This window comes from Ictidomys tridecemlineatus, chromosome X (genome assembly GCF_052094955.1).
Source record: "Ictidomys tridecemlineatus isolate mIctTri1 chromosome X, mIctTri1.hap1, whole genome shotgun sequence".
In the NCBI taxonomy this organism is placed as follows: domain Eukaryota; kingdom Metazoa; phylum Chordata; class Mammalia; order Rodentia; family Sciuridae; genus Ictidomys; species Ictidomys tridecemlineatus.
In genome coordinates, this window is record NC_135493.1 from 115,641,228 (window position 1) to 115,662,031 (window position 20,804).

At 41.7% G+C, this 20,804-nt stretch overlaps 1 protein-coding gene and 1 non-coding gene across 2 annotated transcripts; one reads left to right on the top strand and one right to left on the bottom strand.

Moving 5' to 3' along the window:
- The first annotated feature begins 3,152 nt into the window (after nt 1-3,152).
- Trnaa-agc (transfer RNA alanine (anticodon AGC)) lies at nt 3,153-3,223 on the top strand. The gene has a single exon. It is a non-coding gene; the product is annotated as a tRNA-Ala (tRNA).
- A 7,432-nt stretch (nt 3,224-10,655) lies between these two features.
- Nucleotides 10,656-12,195, bottom strand: Mageb17 (MAGE family member B17). Its single transcript, XM_005316333.4, has one exon. The coding sequence runs from the start codon at nt 12,150-12,152 to the stop codon at nt 11,142-11,144; it is 1,011 nt and encodes a 336-aa protein (XP_005316390.2). The 5' UTR covers nt 12,153-12,195; the 3' UTR covers nt 10,656-11,141.
- Nucleotides 12,196-20,804: the final 8,609 nt, after the last annotated feature.

A 20,804-nucleotide genomic window follows, 5' to 3' on the forward strand; every position in this document is an offset into this window, starting at 1 on the left:
TTATTAGCTTACAGACAGGCATGGTGGTGCATGCTTATAATCCCAGTGGCTCAGGAGGCTGAGACACGAAGATTGCAAGTTCAAAGCCAACCTCAGCAACTTAGCAAGACCCTAAGCAACTTAGTGAGACCCTGTCTTAAAATGAAACATAAAAAGGTCTGGGAATGTTGCTCAGTGGTTAAGCACCCCATACCAAAAAAAAAAGAAAAAGAAAAAGAAAGATATTCCTATTTTCCCATATCATCACTAACATAGTGTATTATCAAACCATCTTTTATCTTTATCTTTTTTTAAGGGAGAATTGCTTCATGAACATTTTATTTTTTGTTATACCTTTGTTCTATTTATTTATTTATTTATTTTTATGGGGTGCTGAGGATCGAACCCAGGGCCTTACATATGTTGGCAAGCACTCTACCATTGAGCCACAACCCCAGTGCCCCCCATGTTTATCTTTACCAAGATAATATGTGAAAAATGTTATCTCCAGTATTTTGTGTTTCCTGTATTATGAATAAAAGTGAAGCATCTTTTTTTTTTTAAAAAAAGAGAGAGAGAGAGAATTTTTTTAATATTTATTTTTTAGTTCTCGGCAGACACAATATCTTTGTTGGTATGTGGTGCTGAGGATCGAACCCGGGCCGCACGCATGCCAGGCGAGCGTGCTACCGCTTGAGCCACATCCCCAGCCCAAAAGTGAAGCATCTTTTAAAAAATATATTTAAAGGACATTTGCTTTTGTTTTCTATGAACTGTGTGTCTATAATAGTTTATTGTTCTGCCAATACTCACTTCCTTCCTCTTCCCAGTAGAAGAGATGAATATTCCCCTGCTCCTTTTTTCTTTTTTTGAGGGGTGGGTAACAAGGATTGAACTCAGGGGCACTCAACCACTGAGCCACATCCCCAGCCCTATTTTGCATTTTATGATTTAGAGACAGGGTCTCACTGAGTTGCTTAGGACCTCACTTTTGCTGAGGCTGGCTTTGAACTTTGCAATCCTCCTGCATCAGCCTCCCGAGCCACTGAGATTACAGGTGTGTGCCACTGAACCCAGTTTTCCCTGTTCCTTTGATGTTGATTTGGCTGTGTAACTTGCTTTGGTTAATAAATTGTTATCTTATCCAATGTGACATAAGAAAAAGCTTGACGACGTCCCTGTGTGGTTGGATTTTCCCTCTTGCTATCATGAGAATAGTATATCTCAAGGAACCCACTCTTCCCAGAGGACTGCTAAATGCAGAGAGCTGAGCTATCCCAGTCAACACCTAGACCTGCAGATTAAAGTACATCTATCCCAGGGAAACTACAGAGTAAAGAATGTGAAATAAATACTAATTTTTTGATGCTACTGACTTTACGAATTGTTTGTTATCCAGCATTACTGTGGAAAGAACTGACTGATTCAGTATTCTTTGCTCATTTTTCAAGTGATTTTATCTTTTTATTTTTGTCATATTTTATGTTAGAGACATTGGTCTTTTAATGTTTTGTCTCTTGATTTTTTTTTTTTTTTAAAGAGAGAGTGAGAGACAGAGGGGGACAGAGAGAGAGAGAGAGAATTTTAACATTTATTTATTTTTTCTTAGTTCTTGGCGGACACAACATCTTTGTTGGTATGTGGTGCTGCTGAGGATCGAACCCCGGGCCGCACGCATGCTAGGCGAGTGCGCTACGGCTTGAGCCACATCCCCAGCCCCTTGTCTCTTGATTTTGCTTAGGGTATTTTCTTACCATGAAAATGTTTTTGCATTTACCAATCTTTTAAAAGTAGTGTATTACTTAGAATGGCTTTATGCACTATAAAATTATTTTTAAAGGCTACTATATTTTTCCAGTACTTTTATGATATCAAGGTTTGGATTTAAAAGTTTAGTACATGCTTATTTTTATGGTTTGAACTGGAATGTTCTTCCCCAAAAGTTCACCTGTTGAAAACATGGTCCCCAATGCAGTAAGGTTCAGAGGTGGGGTTTTTAAGCAGTGATTGGATCATGAAGGCTCTGACCTTGTTTGTGAATTAATCCATTTGATTAATGGAATGGACTGCTGGGAGGTGGGACTAGTTGGAGGAAGTAGGTCACTGAGGGTGTGCCCTGTAAGGGTTTATCTTCCCCCTGGCCCCTTCCTTGCTCTCTTTCTCTATCTCTGTTTTCCAAATGCCATGAGCTGAGCAACTTGTCTCTGATACACCCTTCCACCATGATGTTCTGCCTCACCTCAGGCCAGAGCAATGGAGCCATGCCAATATGGACTGATACCTCTGAAATTATGAACCAAAATAAACTTTTTCTCCTCTATGTTGTTCTTGTCAGGTATTTTGATCACAGTGATGCAAAGCTGACTAACACTTAAGTTTATATTTATATGTTGCATGCTGTTGATTTATATATGTATGTGTTGTATTTTAACAGTGTACATTCATATTTATTTATATTTGTGAATATGAGGTAAAGAACGAAACCACATTTTTAAGGATAATACCCAGTACTTCCAGTACCTTTTATTTGTTGATCCATGTTTTCTACACTGATTTGAAATGCTATCTTTATTGTATCCTAAATTCTCATGGGTACTTAGTTAGATCTACTTCTGAAAAGTCTCATGGGTTGGATTGATCCCTATTACCTGTAATACTTTTAATCATCATACTTGTACAATATTTTAATGTTTAATAAGAATGGTCTCCTTCATAACTCTTATATTTCAGAACTTTATTGGATTTTCTTACTTATTAATTTTTACATATGAACTTTAAGTTTAGCTTATATATATTTCCCCAAAATACATGGAATTTTTACTAAGATTCTATTAAATACATAGATCAATTGAGGAAGAACCAGCATTTTTATGATATTGAGCTATTCTATCCACAGATATGGTATATATTTCTTTTGGCCCTCAAGATCCTTTAAATTTTTTCTTTACATGAATTTTGGATATTCCTTATTAAGCTTATTTCTAAGCATTTCATTTTGTTGTCATTGTGGATATTATAGTTAGGCTCTTCTTCAGTATATCTTATAATTGGTAGTTGTTTATTTTCATGAAAGTTTTTTTCTGTATATTGATATTATACATGGAAATATACTGAAATATCCAATTGTTTGTAACAGGTTTTAGGGTTTTCTAAAATGAATAATTTGAGGCTGTGGATATAGCTCAGTTGGTAGAGTGCTTGCTTAGCATGCACAAGGACCTGGGTTCAATTCCCAGTACCACCACAAAAAAAAAAAAAAAAAAAAAAAAAAAGTCTTGTTAAAATGAACAATGTGTTTTTTCTAGTAAAAACAAATTATTCATGAATAATGGCAATTTGACTCCTCTCCAATTTTGGCCTTTGATTTATTTCTCTAATTGTTTTGGCTAAAATTTTTTTAAAAATTAAATAATAATAGTAATAAAAAAACTACCCTTCTCCTGTCTTAATTTTTAAGGAGATACTTCTCACATTTTCCCATAAATCACAATACTAACTTTTTAGTTATATAATACCATAATAAGTAAATAAATTAATCAGTTCTTTTTTTTTATTGGTTGTTCACAACATTACAAAGCTCTTGACATATCATATTTCATACATTAGATTGAAGTGGGTTATGAACTCCCAATTTTACCCCAAATGCAGATTGCAGAATCACGTCGGTTACACATCCACAATTTTACATAATGCCCAATTAGTAATTGTTGTATTCTGCTACCTTTCCTATCAAGTTCTTATTTTATTAATAGTTCATTTTAAATCATGAACGGATGCTGAATTTTATGAAATGCCTTCTCAAATTCTATAGAAATTATTTTATGTCCTTTTAACTTGTTAATCTTTCAATCTCTAGCTTGGTTGGTCTTCCAAACAAGTTTTTCATTCCCACATTTATAAGGTAGAAGAAACACGGTCTCTAAGGAATTAGCCACCAGCCCCTACAGTTGCCCAATTCTAATCATAGACTTAGCTGCCAATTTTAACATGATGTCCATGGCCTATTCCATAATTTATATTCTTTTCCATAGAGAGTTCCCTGAAGAGGACTTCCTTGTTATTTTATCTTTATCATCCTCTAGAATTCTATTCTGTGACATTTATAATCCCAAGGCTGCTGCCAGTCTTTCATACTATCACCCACTTTGTTTCATGGTGGGAAATGCTTATCCATGTGTATTTATTTGCTCTTCCATTTGCAAGTAGGATATTTGTGGTAGCTTTGTATCATACATCCCAACATACTTCCCTGTGTGGTTCCAGGTTAGGATTGGCCACAAGAGAAGGATTGGCCACAAGAGAAAGATGCATGAGATTAGAAGTCAGAAGTAAAGGAGCAGCTGTATAGTTTTTCCTCTGCTGTAGAGGGTTAGGCAGGTTGTCACTGCTCTTCTGGTTCACCTTGTCAACATAGGGCAGTGCCTGGACATGCAGCTTATTCTGCTCTTGACAGGCTCCCTCCTTAGAGTTCTATGGAGCAAATACATGTGAATGTCATGGCAAAGATAGCTTCTCCTGAAAGTTACCCATGACAGTGAAGCTGGAGGTAGTGAGAGATACAACCCCCAGTTAATGCTTGCTTACACTCTTGTTCACCTCAATTCCAGCTGGGTGACCTATGGTTACTTCTGGGTCAACACTAGATGCAGAAACAGCAGCTTTTCATGGACTGCTCCACTACCCCCGCCATTGCATAAGGTCTAATCCCTGCAAGAAACCCCACACTTTACATCATGCATGTGTTTCTGCTTTTTTCACTGAACCTTGCCTGATTTAGATTTTCTCCTAAAGATTATTTCACTACTTCTCATTAATGACTTCAGGAAGTCTGCTGGTATAGTTTTTTTTTTTTTTTTACAGAATTATTGAAAGTTTATATATTTTCTGCCAAAGTTAAACAGCATTAAAATGAGACTGAATCATCTTGAGGAGAACCTTTCTATTTCTCAAGTGCTAATGAATTATTTTTTTCTGAAGAAAAGTGGTCTCCTGAAATTGTTGGTGATGTATATTGATTCAGTAGCTCGAACAATCAGATTTCAGTTAAATTACTACATGGCTGTCCAGGACAACCCTTGGTCAAATTCCCTCTTGGGGGAGTTTAAATTGTCCTGAATTGCCCTGATTTGTCTTAACACTCAATATATAATTAGTGATTTTTTTCCACTCTTGTGGGAAACAAATGAGACTGAAAAGCAGGACTTTTTTTTTCCTCTTGTACTTAACTAATTCATATTATGTACATGTCCCAAAAGATAGTTTATATGTATTTCAGTGAGTGAAACATCTACTGCTTAAATATTCCTATGAAAGGTTTCTTTCAGCCCAGAGATGGTTTAGTTTGATGAAGTCATCTTGTTTTTACATCAAAGAGGGACTTAACAATTAGTTCTTCTTCCCATGAGTTAATTAAATTGCATCTGGCTCACAATGTCCCTCATAGTTTCTGCCACCCACACTATTTGAGGAAGTCATCTTCTCATGAGCAAACCCCTTTGAGTTTGCCATTTCCCAGCATATAGACATTTGGGACCAGGTTGCTATTTGTTGAAGGGCACTGGCTAGCAGCATCCCAGGTATCTACCCACTAGATCCCAGAAGTCCCTTGCCACTAGTATGACAATCAAAAATGTCTTCTGGACTAGGGGTGTAGCTCAATGATAGAGTGCTTCCCTAGTATGTGCAAGGCCCTAGGTTCAATATCCCGAAGCACAAAAATAAATAAATATGTCTCCTGACATGGCCAAATGTGCCCTGGGGGAGGTGGGACGAAATTACCTCCAGTTGAGAAATGCTTAGCATTTCCTTTCTGCTAGAGAAAAAAAAAATGAAGGATTTAATTACACTTGGCCATTAGCTATAGGGAGGCCAAAGTAAAGGGCTTAAGTCATGGTGGGCACAATCTGAATACAGCTTTATATTGTTTGAGGATATGAATAAGGAAGTAGCAGAGGCTACATAAGGACCAAGTCAATCCTGAGATCCTCATTAATATCCTATGAGGTGAGACAGACTGGAATAGCATGCCATCTTTTCTTAACTACTAGGAACACTATGATTCTCTGTTTCTGCCCCAGTTTCTTCAGGAAAATAAAAAGTTTGAACCTGAATATTGAAACTGGTAATTATATTCACTATGTGTTAATTATTAAAATTGAAAAGTAATCGGTTACAAAATAATTACACCAAAAACATTGCCTTTAGGACTAGGAATATGGCTCCATGGTAGAGAGCTTGCCTAGCCTGCTCAAAGGCCCGGGTTCAACCCCAGGACCCAAACAAACAAACAACCCACAAAAATTGCCTTTGGACTTCATAGTAGTAAGACATAAAAGGTTTCCAGGTTGACCCTCCTTCAGAAAACTATTTAAAATACTGGATTAAAAATTATTGAAAAAGCTGACATCTGTCAAGAAAGAAAGGAACATGTAGGTAATATATTGAGTAAAGATGGAAGCCCAGAAAGGTAAGCCGATCACCAGAGCAGGCTTTGGAATGGAGAATTATAGCCAAGCTGAGGTGAACTTGAACTTCAGTGTCACTATGGTGACCTGGATTCAGGAGAAAAAGTACCAGGGAAAGAATCTAAGAAAAAGCTCCTGTCATAACATTACTAGAGCAAGGGCGAAGAGGGAAGAGACACCCTCAGGAAGTTATGGCCACAAGCTGTCTCTTTAGAGAACTGGCAGCCCAAATTCAGGGTTCTTAACTGTTCAACAAAACCTGAAACCAATAATCTAGTGGTTTTAGATAGTTTGACAAGTGTCCAGAGCAAAGAGGTGGAAGCAAAAGCCAATTCTTGATAGGGGCAATGGCACATACCTATAATCTCAGAGCTAGAGAGTCTGAGGCAGGAGGATCACAAGTTCAAAGCCAGCCTCTGCAACTTAGAGAGACCTAAACAACTCAAGTGAGTCCCTGTCTCTAAATAAGAAACTAAAAAGGGCTGAGGATGTGGCTCAGTGGTTAAATGTTCCCTGGGCTCAATTCCCAGTACCTCCCCCTCAAAAAAAATTTCTCTCTACACTAGAGACTATATTCAAAACTTCTGAGGATTCTCGTAAATAAAACTTTTAAGAAATACAGCAGGCTGGGGTTGTGGCTCAGTGGTAGAGCAATCGCCTAGCATGTGCAAGGCCCTGGGTTCAATCCTCAGAACCACATATAAATAAATAAATTCAATAAAGATATTTTTTTTTAAAAAAAGAAATATAAACAATAGAAAAATAAATAATTTAAAAAATGCATGAAGATATGAGTCCACGAGCAAATATTTGCAGGGGAAAAAAATAAATTCAAGGAGAAACAGGCTCACAAAATATAAAATTGCTAATGGTTACTCTATTTAAAGAAATAGTGGATAATGTTAAAACTACATTCAGAGGTGGCCTTTGCTGGTAAATGGATGGAACTGGAGACTGTCATGCAAAGTGAAATAAACCAATCCCAAAAAACCAAAGGCAGAATGTTTTCTCTGATATTCAGATGCTAACACACACAATGAGAGGGGAGGAGGATAGAAGTTCATTGGATTAGACAAAGGGAAATGAAAGGAAGGGAGTGGGGATGAGAATAGGAAAGACAGGAGAATGAACTGGACATAACTTTCCTATGTTTATATATGAATATAAGACCAGTGAAACTCCACATATGTACAACCACAAGAATGGAAAGTTATACTCTATGTGTGAATGATATGTCAAAATATACTCTAGTCATGTATATCTAAAAATAACAAATAAAAATGTTTTAAAAATACAGGGGAGAAACTGAAAAATTACCAAGCAGATTTGAAATAGAGCTTCTAAAATTTAATAATAGTAAATAATTCACAAGATTTTAACTGAAATTTAGACTCATTTGACGATAAAATTAATGAAATGGTTTATATGATGAAATTTATCTGAATGCACCAGAGAAGGCAAATTTCCTCCAAACAAAAACAAAAACAAATCAAGAGATTAAAGAGAATAAGAGATATGGAGAATAGTATGTGAGAAGACTAATACACATCTAATCAGAATTATAAATGACAAAGAACAAATGGACACAGGTAATATTTGAACATACAGTATAAGAAAATAACATCAGAGGATGACCTCATTCTAGGACACAGATACAAAATCTTAAACAAGAAATGTTAGTTCTAATCCAGAAACACAAAATTGTCTTAGTATTTAGAAATCACTTTAATCTACTACATTAACAAGAAACCATTAAAACCCTATATGTTAGTAGAGGGAGAAAAGAATCTTCCAAAAAATCAGCATCATTCATGATTTTAGAAATTAACTCCAGTGGGCGTGGTGGCACACGCTTGTAATCCCAGTGTTTCAGGAAGCTGAGATGAGGCAGGAGGATAGCAAGTTCTAGACTAGCCTCAGCAACATAGCAAGGCCCTGAGCACAAAAAGGGCTGGGGATGTGGCTCAGTGGTTGAGCATCCCTGGGTTCAATAACCAGTACCAAAAAAAAAAAAAAAATCTCCCCAAACCTTTAAAAAAAAAGTCAGAATGGGAGGGACTACCCATTGACATAGTGTTAATCAACTTTTCATCATTCTGACAAAAACCTGAATAAAACAGCTTACAGGCAGAAAGATTTACCCTGATCATCTGGCTCCATCAATCTGAGCCTGAGGTGAGGCAGAACATCATGGCAGAAGGGCATGGTAGAGGAAAACTGCTTAGCTCAAGGAAGCCAGGAAGCTGGGGACAAGATATAGCCCTAAAGACACACCCCCAAGGACCCAGTTCTTCCAACTAGGTCCCACCTCCTCCAGCTTCTGCCACCTCCAATAACCCATTCAGCTATGAATCCTTCAATGGATTAATCCACTGATGAGGTCAAAGCCCTTGTGATCCAATCACTTCCTCAAAAATGCTACCTCTGAACATTGGGGCTTTGGGGACCAAGGCTTCATGAGCCTCCAAGTGCTCTGAGCAGAGTCAGGACTATATGGCAGGGGAGCTATATGTAGTGGGCTGTCAGAGATGAGCCAGGCAAACAGCCTCAGCTGTAACTTCTAGTAGATTAGTACAGGAAAGGGCCCAGGCAGGATCATTTTTCATGTCCTTGATCTTTTGAGGTGATCTGACAATACATATGTAGATGAACCTATTTCTACTGATTTTTCTTTATTCAACACCCACCCCTTTATTTTGATACTCTTATTTCTGGCTATGCTGTGAACTCAACAGGGTATCTGGCAAGCACTGACATTTTTTTTTAAAGCGGTAGTTATTATTATAATTATTTTGATCCTGTACTATACCATGCATCATAATTTTTTTTATGCAGGAGAAGTAGGAGAATATGTCAAAATGCTGTCAAAATGCTGCTTAATACATAAAACAAATAATTCCCCATTAGATGATCAGTCATGAGATATGAGCGTGAAGTACATTTCCCAGTTAGATAAACCATGAAAAGTCTTACAAGGTATGCAAAATACCATCAAATTTCCTCCCTCTTAGCCTTTTTTTTTTTTTCTGGTACAGGGGATTGAGCCCAAGGGCACATTACCACTGAGACACATTCCCAGCCCTTTCTTTTTTTTTTTTAATTAAAAAATTTTTTTTAGTTTTAGGTGGACACAGTATTTTTATTTTTACATTTATGTGGTGCTGAGGATCGAACCTAGTGCCTCATGCATACTAGGCAAGCACTCTACCACTGAGCCACAATCCCATCCCCATCCCCATCCCTTTCTATTATTTGAGACAGAGTCTTGCTAAATTGCTGAGGCTGGCCTCAAACTTGCAATCCTGCTGTCTTGGTGTCCCGAGGCACTGGGATTAAAAGTGTGTGCCACCGTGTCTAGCTTCCTAGATGCTCTTGCATGTAACCCTTCTCTATTTTCATTCATTTCACCGCCATCAAAAATCTAGAGCTCGGGCTGGGGTTGTGGCTCATGGGTAGAGCGCTTGCCTACCATGTGTGAGGCACTGGGTTCGATCCTCAGCATCACATAAAAATAAAGATATTGTGTCCATCTATAACATAAAAAAAATCTAGAGCTCGTTTAGAGTTTGCTGTATTATGCAAAAGAATACTTACTTGGGTTCCCTTTTAATGGAGCCGTTTAGATCTCCAGGCCAGGGTAAAGAGGGACAGGACAGCTCAATGGTTACTGAGCATACTTCCTCAAGAAAGTTTTTACCTTTATTCTCAGAAACCCCCCAACTTAAAAGTGCACAAAAATACCTACCTTAGTGGATCCCTGTGTGGAGACAGAACACAAGAATCCTTCCAGTTCCATCCCAGCTGGAGATGTCTGTTTTCCCACATCCTTGAGGAATACTAGGAACAATTCTGTTGTGGATGTAGTCTCTCCACCCTGAGACCCACCATCTGAGGGGCTGGCCCCTACTCACCAGCTTCATCTCCCCCCTGATGCAAGCTAAGTTAAAACTCCCCTCCCTTCACCCAGAGAATTCAAACCTGGCTGCTTCTATCTGCAATCTCCTCCCTTCTCACGCCTTCCTTTTATTGTCCTTTAGGTTTACAGTATAGCTTACCATGTTCCATATATGATAGCTGCTCTTGGAATCTAAAGCAACATTGGCTGGGACTGTGTCTTTTCTGTCTACACATTCTTTTCAAAGAGCAGATGTTTCAGCGAACAAAAGCGCCAGTGAACACGAGTTCTCATTTATAATGATTTAATGTCTCCCACATTCTTGAATAAACTAAGCAAATCCAGGTACATACTTTATATTTTTTTTCTGAAATAAGAAAAGAAATAAGAAAAAATAGGAATGGGCCCTTTTTTACTATTTTTTTTTAATCATCTCATGACCCCAACTATTTCACCAGAAGCTTCTTTTGCATTTTAAAAGCAAATCCCTATTCTGAGGCTGTTTTCTTGTACTGGATCACAATAAAAGATGTGAGGATTTTCAATTTGTTTTATAAAATAGTAAACTCGGTAAACAGGAATAACTCTTGACTCCTAAACTCAGATGGCTCAATCTAAACAAACTCTTTACAAGAAATACAATGGAAAAACCGAAAAAGAAGATAAATCTGTAAGTTATTTATGAATAACAGAAACACAAAGAAGACACCATCGCGATCTCTCCAGCCCTCCCTAGTTCTCCAACTACTTAGGTTGATAGCAACTTTCAACCTCAAACTGAGGATCATCTCCCCGTGACTTCACTAATGCTGGGAGGATCTGGGGGAAGTGGCCCCGGGAAGGGCAGGAGTGCTAACTCTGGCTGCAACTCTGGCATGGAATCGCTCTTCCTCATCTCTCAAAGCCTCCTCATACCGAGCTTGGAAGATACTGGGCACCGTACCATTGACCTTGGCCAAAAACTCTAGGACTTGCATCTTGCTGGTTTCAGCATGAGCTTTGGAACCCCACAGGAATTCATAGCGGGGAGGATCACTGTGAGGCACCAGGCGGTACTCCAAATACTTTTCCTGCACCAAATCTTTGGTGACGAGCTTCCTGGGTTCCCCAAAGATGAAGTGCTTCCTACCATCATAGAGCCCTAACATATTCAGGAATTCCCACATCTCCTCCTCAGAGACGCAGTTGTCATTCATGAAGATCAGACCCAGGAGAGGCATCAGGAGACCATTCTTGGGAAAGCCTTTGCCATCACTCTGACTACCTTCACCCAGAAGATCCATCTTGCTAACCAGGGTGTAGGAGCTGCCGCTGGGGTCGCCTTCCTTCAGGTCAAGGCCAAAGACCAGCTCCATGCGCTCCTTGGTTCTCTGGAGGATTTCAGGGAAGTGCTTCCTGTACTTTCTGCTGATGATCTTCATCATATCTGCCTTGACAATGGGCTCTTTCACGTTATACTTGTGCAGCAGGAATTGCACCAACATGCCTGCCTTCCTGGTCAGAGGATCTTTTCCTGGGATCCTGGATGAGGACAGGGAGCTTGGATTCTCCTCCTCCTCACTCTTGGAACTTTCATCAGAACTCACGCATGAACTGGCCGCAGCCTGAGAGCTGCTGGCCTGGGCTCTGTGAGACTGCCAGAGGGTGCTTGTAGCAGCCGCCCCTTGGGAAGCACTCTCAGCAACAGGAGAGGGACATGGGGACTCTCCTTCTTCTGCTTTAGTGGCTTGAGCACCCTGAGGACCTTGGTCCTCACCTCGGGCCTGGCGGCGTTTCTCTCGGGCACGGAGCTTGCTCTTCTGGCCACGAGGCATGATGACTGTGCTCAAGGACAGCAGGTACGACTGTGGCAGGAGGGCACCTGAATGTGGAAGACATGAAGATATGAGTTTATTCACTAGGGAGAAAGCACCTTGGTTTTAGGAAGGGCCCTGTGCAGGTGTCCTTGAGGGCACTGTTCTAGGTCCCCACAAGTCTCCTGTTGTGATCAGCTTGTTCCCTGAAGATCCTGTGGGGGAAATTAGAGTGTGCCTTACGCTGCAATCTACCAACTCTGCCCAGGACCACTTTTGTCAAGCCAAGACCTTCACTTCTGTTCCCTTGAGGAGGAACTGGGGGGAACCTCGGCCTGACATCTATGCCTGGAGTCACCCAGGGTTAAAACAGGGAGTGATTCTAAGATGCCCCTACTCATAATGGGGTGGGTGGTTCCTACACTTTTCAGGCTCTTCACAATGTCTCCTGTAAAACGCCCTCTGCTCACCAGATGCGATGATGTGCACCTGTAATCCCAGCAGTTTGGAAGACCGAGGCTGAAAGATTCCAAGCTCCAGGCCAGCCTCAGCAAGTTAGCAAGACCCTGTCTTAAAATCAAAAAGGGCTGGGGATGTGGCTCAGAGGAAAGTGCTGCTGAATTCAATCCCAGTACCCCAAACAAAACAAAACAACACCCCAATACCCACTGCTCACCTGAGGCAACTCCCTTCAGGTCAAGGTTCTCTGTTTCCTAAGAACTCTCCTCTCCTTCCAGTGATGAATGGGACCTCACCCGTTAGTGCAATAAATTCACCTCTCTGAGAGGAGAGCCTGTGGGGAAATGAGGACTCACCTCAATCTGATCGCTCTGCTCATGGCTGCCCAGGGCTGATGCAGAGGTAAAACTCTGTGTGCTTCTTGTGTTCTAGAATAGTTGTTTTCTTCCTATCTCTTACAGGATTTCTATTTTCACTTCCAACAGAGCATAGGACTCCTTGCCCTGCTATACTGGGGCAGCCAGTCCTTAAACCAAGACCTGCAGGCTAAAGGGAGGGTCACCTGAGCCTGTGAGCTCTGCCTGAGTCTCCCAGGGCTCACCCTAGGAGTGGGGCTCAGTGAAGCCTTCGACATTAGGGGCTGAATGGTCCCCTTTTTCTAACAGGCTCTTCATCTTGATACCTGACCAGTCCTGGGACTTGGTCCTTAGATGACTTGAAACTGTATTCCTCACACTCACCCATGTCCCTGCTTAAATGGAACCTCAAGAATTGGAGGTTTAGCACCATTTGACCCATTTATCCCACTCCTTGGTCTATACCTAAAGGACTTACTATAGTGACACAGCCACATCAATGTTTATAATAGCTCAATTCACAATAGCTAAACCGTGGAGCCAACCTAGACACCCTTCAATAGATGAATAATAAAGAAACTGTGGCATATATACACAATGGAATATTACTCAGCATTACCAAAGAATAAAATCATGGCATATGCAGGTAAATGGATGGAGTTGGAAAATATCATGCTAAAGGAAGTAAGCCAATCCCCAAAAAACAAAGGCCGAATGTTGTCTCTAAGTGGAAGCTGACCCATAATGGGGGTGGAGTGGCATAGGAAGAATGGAGGAACTTTGGGCAAAGGGGAGGGTGGGGAGGGGAAGGGAGGATGGGGGTAGGAAAGATGGTGGAATAAAGTGGACATCATTAACCTAAGTACATGTATGATGCAACTCTATATTGTCTACAACCAGAGAAATAAAAAGTTGTGCACCATTTGTGTACAATGAAGCAAAATGCATTCTGCTGTCATATATACCTAATTATTATAAGTAAAGTAATTAATTAACGAATTAATTAATTAAGAAAAAAAAGAAATGGAGGTTTAGAGCCAGGCGTAGTGATGCACACCTGTAATCCCAGCAGCTCGGGAGGCTGAGACAGGAGGATCAAGAGTTCAAAGCCAGCCTCAGCAACAGAGAGGCGCTAACCAACTCAGTGAGACCCTGTCTCTAAATAAAAAACAAAATAGGGCTGGGGATGGGGCTGAGTGGTCGAGCGCCCCTGAGTTCAATCCCCGGTACTAAAAACAAACAAACAACCCCCCCCAAATTGGAGGTTTAGGGTAAACCACATCCTGACCAGGCTATTAAGCCTTTACCTAGGTACCCGATCTGTCCTGAAATTCTCCCCTTCACTGGCGTGAGGCTGCACACCTCAGATGGAAGTCCTCATCTTCCAGAAACTTCCGAAGAGGAAGTTAGAGTGAGACCCGTCAGGGCAAGGCTGTGCGGAGGGGCCTCCCAGGGCTGACAGAAGGGTCAGGACTCTATGGAACCCCATTGTTCTCCACCAGGGGTTCTGAGCTTGACTCAAGGTAAGACTTCCAAATGCTCAGTCCATGGACCTGAGTAAGCCAACCCAGATCAAAGCCCTCACTTTGGGGAGTTGCTAGGGGGAAAGTCCAGGCATGACACATCTGGCTACCCCTGCTGGTTCTGGCAGCCGGACTTGTCAGACCCCTCTTTAAAAAATGGGGGGCAGAGGGCACTAGAGACCGAATCCCAGGGGCTGAGGTGGTGGCTCAGCGGTTGAGCGCTCGCTTCTCACTTGCGAGACCCTGGGTTCGATCCTCAGCACCACATAGAAATGCATAAGTAAAATAAAGTAATAACTAAAAAAGAGAGAGACTGAACCCCAGTGCCTCCCATTTTCTTTTTCTTTGGTTTTGTTTTTGAAACAGGGTCTCACTAAGTTGCAGAGGGCCTCTCTAAGTTGCTGAGGCTGGCCTCGTACTTGTGATCCTCCTGCTTCAGCCTCCAGAGCTGCTGGGATTACAGGTGTATGCCACGACTCCTGCCTGGCCAGTCAGGCCTCTTTTTAAGGTAAAGTATCCTCATTAGCTTTCAGGACTCAGGGCCTAGATCCACTGTTAAAAGATGTCAATCGATTTCCCTCCACAAGATTAGGGCCATCCCTGCATACCAAATTATTCACTTCCGGTTGTCCACTTCCGGGAACCCTTCAGGCAGAAGAGAGTCGCTATAGCTCTGCCAGGCCTCAGACACCAGCCAGGGCCATGTAGGGCTGTGGCAGGGGTCAGGGTAGGGGTGGCGCACAGCAACAACAAGCCAATATCCCTGGCTATGTGCCCTTGTCCGTTTAGTCTACATTCACAATCCTTACCTCAATACTCAACCACTCCTAAAGTCCTATTTTCCGCTTAGGCATACAGCTCAGATGGAGGTTGGCACCTTCCAGAAAGTTCCAAGACGGAAGTCGCAGCGAGGCTCATCCGGCCAAGGTTTGTGGGGCCTCCCAAGGCTGACAACAAGGGCAGGAATCTACGGGACCCTACAGGTTTCAATCTGAGCCTGAAACTTTACTCTCAACTGAAGTTTAGCACAACCAGCTGCACACTCAGGCTACAAGGGGCGTTGGATACATCACATTTGCCCCCTTGCCCACGGTTCCCAGGGCTCTGTAGGGAAGGAATTCTGACCAGCCTCCTCTTTTAAAGACCTCATTAGCATTCAGGTTCCACCCAGGACTCCCATTTAGGACCAGTTTTCCCCCTCAGGGTAACTGGGGCTACCACACAGCCCAAGGCTTCCCAGCCATGCTGTGACACTCTGTGTGTCATACCATTCTAAGCCTGAGACTCTTCTTCTAACTGAATGGGGACCACCAATATCAGCCCTCGGAGAGTCCCCAAATGGGAAATTGAGGGCACACGACATCTGGCTACCCCTGTGTGGGACTTCCAGTCCTGATAGTGGTGTGGGTGGGGTAGGATGTTCTGATCAGTCACCTCTTTGGGGGGAAAAGACCCTCTCCACCACACTAGGGGTCCAGGTCTCCTCCCTGCGGCCAATTGGGACTCAGACAGACTCTCCACCTTCATTAGACCCTTCAGGCAGAAATGAGGAAATCCCAAATGGCGCAGACTGCTCAAGTGGCGTGGGAATGTGTGATCCTCTGTGCTGTGATTCCTTCCTGTCACTCAAAATCTGTACCTTGACTCCTATTAGCTCCTGGATCTAGACTTCAAAACTAGGAGCTCCTCCCTCTAGACTAAAGCCTGCCTCTCCTGGAGTCTTTCCAGGCAGAAATGAGCATCCTCTCAACCTGATGACTCTGCCGTAAGGGAAGAGGGGATGGAAGAGGGGGTGGAAGAGGGGGTGGAACAGGGGGTGGAACAGGGGGTGGAAGAGGGGGTGGAAGAGGGGGTGGAAGAGGGGGTGGGAATGTGGGAATTGGTGGTGCCTACTGTTTTCCAGTGCGTGGTTTTTATTCCTTCCTAAAATTTCTTACCTTGATACCTCGCTAGTCTGATAGCCTGGCCCTCAGTAGACCTGATGCTGCTCCCCTCAGATCAAGATCATAATATTCCCGGAACCATGCAATTGCAGTCAGGGTGAGCAAAATCCAGCCCAAACTGTACCAGACCTTCAAGAGCTGATAGCCAGGGTGGGACTCTATGGGACCCCCAGGGGACCCCGCTGTTCTGGCTGGGTCTTTCCCTCATTCCTCTTCCGGAGTCATCACCTTGATTTCTATCAGAGGCTCACTGTCCTTCCTGACGATTTGTCCTGCGTGGATCAAGTCTCTCATATTCCTGGGGAAGGTCTAACAGCAGCCACGGGGCTGGTGTCTGTGGGACTCTGCTATGTTCTGCAATGTTGATCTCCCCAGTCCTCCATCGTGGGGCTCCACAGAAGAGCCAAGACTGTACACGCTAAAGTACTCAGCCAATGAGGAATGGGGGGAGGGGCTTTGCACTCTAGAGGATAGAATGCTTGGTTGTACTCAATCTGCCCCTGACCGTGAGACACCCAATCTTGTAAGACTGCCTTGCTTTTTGCTATACCTGTGTCTTTTAGTCGATTCTTTGGATTTGGACAGGTGAGTGTATTTCTCACAAGGGGAAGGATCGTGAACATAACCACTTGGCATCAAAGTGGGACTACATTTTATCAGTAGGCACTTGCATAATTTGGAGTGATTCCTTTTCTGTTTTCTTAAGCATGCAATAGGGCAGACATCTCAAGGCACTGTGAGACAGGGAGGCCAGTAAGGGGACCTGATACCTCTTTGTTCTCTTCATAGCATTCCAAGAGTACCCAATTGGTTTTACTCTTGACTTATCACATATTTTACTTTTTCATTTGTCAAAGCAAGACCCCCTGCTTTAAAATGAAAATGAAAAAGAGTTTGCCTGCAGTTAGGAATTTGTTTCTGAGAGCAGATGCACTAGACCTTTTAACAACCTTTTTTGACATGAACAAAACTGGGGCAACAACATCTAATCAGAACTCCAGTACTTCCTTTGAGTCCGGTTTAATGGGCAGGTGGCTCTCAGTTCTTTGGAAAAAAAAATTATATTAAAGCAACAAGCAGACACAGGTTTTTGTTGTTTTGACAAAGATTTCTCATGGCAACTAAGGAAGCAGTATATGTCCCATTAGTTGCTCTCAGGTAAAATTAGCCTTTCTGGGCAAGGTGTGTGTGACTTGAGAAGAGTGGGCAATAGCCATTGTCAATTGGCCTCATTTATATCCCATAAGAAAGGAAAAGCAATCAATTGTGTGCTAAGTCTTAAATGACTCTAGGCCAATAAAAGAAAGCAATCCTGCAGGGCTGATGTCCCAAACTTATGTGCTCTAGTTTCTTGTAGAGTAGGAACCTTGGGTGACCTTGCCATTCTGTAGGGACACAGTTTGGGTTCAAATGATTAAGGGGTGTGACAGGACCACACCAGGAAAGGGATTCTAAGGCTCTCCACCCAGAATGTGTTGGTAAATGTGTAAATACTAGATGGCAGAGAGAAAGTGCCAGGCTCAACATGGATTTCTTCCCAATAAATGATGTTCTTGGTCTGTGGTCACAAATTTTATACACATAGGAATTTCTCAGAGATCTATTAAAAAGTCAGTCCTACTGCAGTAGATGCAAAGCAGGGCATGAGTCTGCATTTTTAACCAGCTCCTAGGTGATGCCAACTCTGCTGGTTCACAGATGGTAGCAGTGTCCTGACCAGCCCAACAGAGGACTGTTCAGCTTTGGAAAGGGCAGGGTGTGCTTTCAAAAAATTCATTTTTATAATATTGAACACAATTCAGTTCATATTCAAGGTGCAGGAGTTTTGCTTTTGTGTTGTTTCCCTGACAAGATGTTATCTTGTCTCTTTGGTATTAAAAACTACAGTTTATGGATGTTGACAACATTGATGTGTATTGCAATATATTCCTGCATAGATTTTCCCTCCGTCTAGCAGAAGGGACTGAGGAAGCTCTGCCCACTTCATCTACATCGTCTCCAAGCCAATTAGTTCTCATTTTTGCAAACTGTGATGGCTGAGTGCAGACACAAATCATGACACTTTCCTTTAACTTCCTCATTTATGAAATGAGGGTGTGTCTGCAATTCTCTGGGGGTGTCTTCCAACTCCAATAATCCATGCTTCTAAGAGAATATTAAATTCTCTATATTAAAATCTCTATGTTTTTTCTTTAATAAAGAAAGCTTTATTAAAGCTTTCTTCTCTGACAGGATAGGCAGAATGTTTACAAAGAGAGTTCAGACTTTCTGACAGGAAAAATTACCTGGCTTTGGATGGAGCTCACAGCCATTAACAGGGACCCACCTTAAATGCAGTTTGGCCTTTTATTTTCTGGATATCTTAAAGATATTCTTTTGTCCTTCTGTCTGTCTAATCTGCAAAAACTAGATATAGAAAGTCTGGCACTATTATGACTGTCTTTAGCTATTTAAAGTGTCAACACTTTCAGAAAGCATTTATAACTTAACAGGGGGTGTTCTACCACACATCAAGAGGGTGGAGTACATGGTAAGACAAGTGGTAAGATACCTGGGGAGCTTGGACAGCTGCTGATCACATGTGATGTAGCTGTATCATTTCTTTGCTATTACCTGCTCTGTATTAGCCTGTTTTCTGTTGCCAGTAACACGATACCACAGATTGGGTGGCTTATAAAGAAAAGAGGTTTATTTCAGCTCATACTTCTGGAGATCCAAGGTCAACAGGATGCATCTGGTGATAGCCTTCTTGATGGTAGAGTTCAATAGCATCACATGGCAAGAGGCAGTGTGTGTGTGTGTGTGTGTGTGTGTGTGTGTGTGTGTGTGTGTGTCTATATTCCCTCTAGTCTCTTTCCCTCTTATAAAGCCACAGGAATCCATTATGGGAGCTTCACCTTGATAACCTTATCTAATCCTTAGAGGTCTCACCTCTAAACATCAGGGTTGGATTCAATTTCCTTTCTTTTAATACTTCATGATAAGGATCAAGTTTTAACACATGAAGCCTGGTTGGGGGGGGGCATTCAAACCATATCCAAACCATAACACTCTTGTATTCAGAACTTTGTGATTGTGGTACTTCTCGTGTTGCCTTGTTTGCTGTTGAGTGTTTTAAATATTCCCAAAGACTGGCTAAGCCATTGTGCAGACTTCACATATAAGTGGAGCTGGTGACAAAGAGAGAAAAAATTGGCTTCTTGACCATGGATTCAGTGGGAATGGATGAAACAAAGTGCCACTGACTTTGGAAATCCAACCTCACAATCTAGTCCTTTTTATTAGTGATGCTTTATAATTATATACAATAGTGGTATTCATGATGCCATATTCGTATATGTACATGACATAATTTGATCAATCTCTTTCCCCAGTACCTTCTCTTTCCTTCTCCTCCTTTTCCCCTCAGATCCCCTTATTCTACTCTACTGGTCTTCCTTCTATTATTATTGTATTTTTAAAATTAGTACATTATAATGATAAATAAAACTCAGATTCATTGTGGTGTATTTGTACCTGGACGTAGTGTAATTTGGTTGGATTCATTCCCCATGCCCTCCCGTCCTCCCTTCTCCCTCCCTCTTGATCCTTTTCCTTTACTCCATTTATTTCCCTTCTATTTTCATGAGATCCCGTTTTTATTCCTTTTTATTTTCTCTTTAGCTTATGAGAGAAGACATTCAACCCTTGACTTTCTGGATCTGGTTTATTTCACTTAGCATGATGTTCTCTAGTTTCATCCATTTACAGAAAATGACATACTTTCATTCTTTATGGCTCAGTAAAATTCCAGTGTGTTTACATGAAACATTTTCTTTATCCATATCCATTTTCTTTATGTTGACAGGCACCTAGTCTGGTGTTATAACTTGGCTATTGCGAATTGTGCTGCTATAAACATTGGTATGCATGTATCACTATAATATGCTGATTTTAGTTCTTTTGGATAAATACCAAGGAGTGGCATAGCTGGATCATGTGGTGGTTCCATTCCTAGGTTTTTCTGAGGACCCTCCAAACTAATTTCCATAGTGGGTAGGTTACAAAGCTGGGACCTTCCAGGAATCTGAAGCAGTATGAAGACACCCCCCTCCTAACTCCAATTCTTGAAATCAAGTCAGACAGATTTTACACATGTAACTTAAAGTGACAGAAATGAGTTGATTGAAGGGTTAGGAAAAAGAGAAAAGGGACACTCTCAGGGAGAGAGGAGAGGGACAATGTGCCTCTGCTGTACTCAAGTTTTATTGGGAATCCCAGAGAAGTTTCCAAAAGCCCCACCCAGGTCTACCTCTTAACTTCTGACTGACGGTGGGGTGATATGCTTTCAAGTTCCCACTGCTATGACAACACTAGAAACTGGCCTATGCTGACCAGTTCCAATTGGCTTCT

Bases quoted from the DNA above. Each gene is read 5' to 3' on its own strand.
- Mageb17 (XM_005316333.4), bottom strand. From the start codon at position 12,152: ATGCCTCGTGGCCAGAAGAGCAAGCTCCGTGCCCGAGAGAAACGCCGC.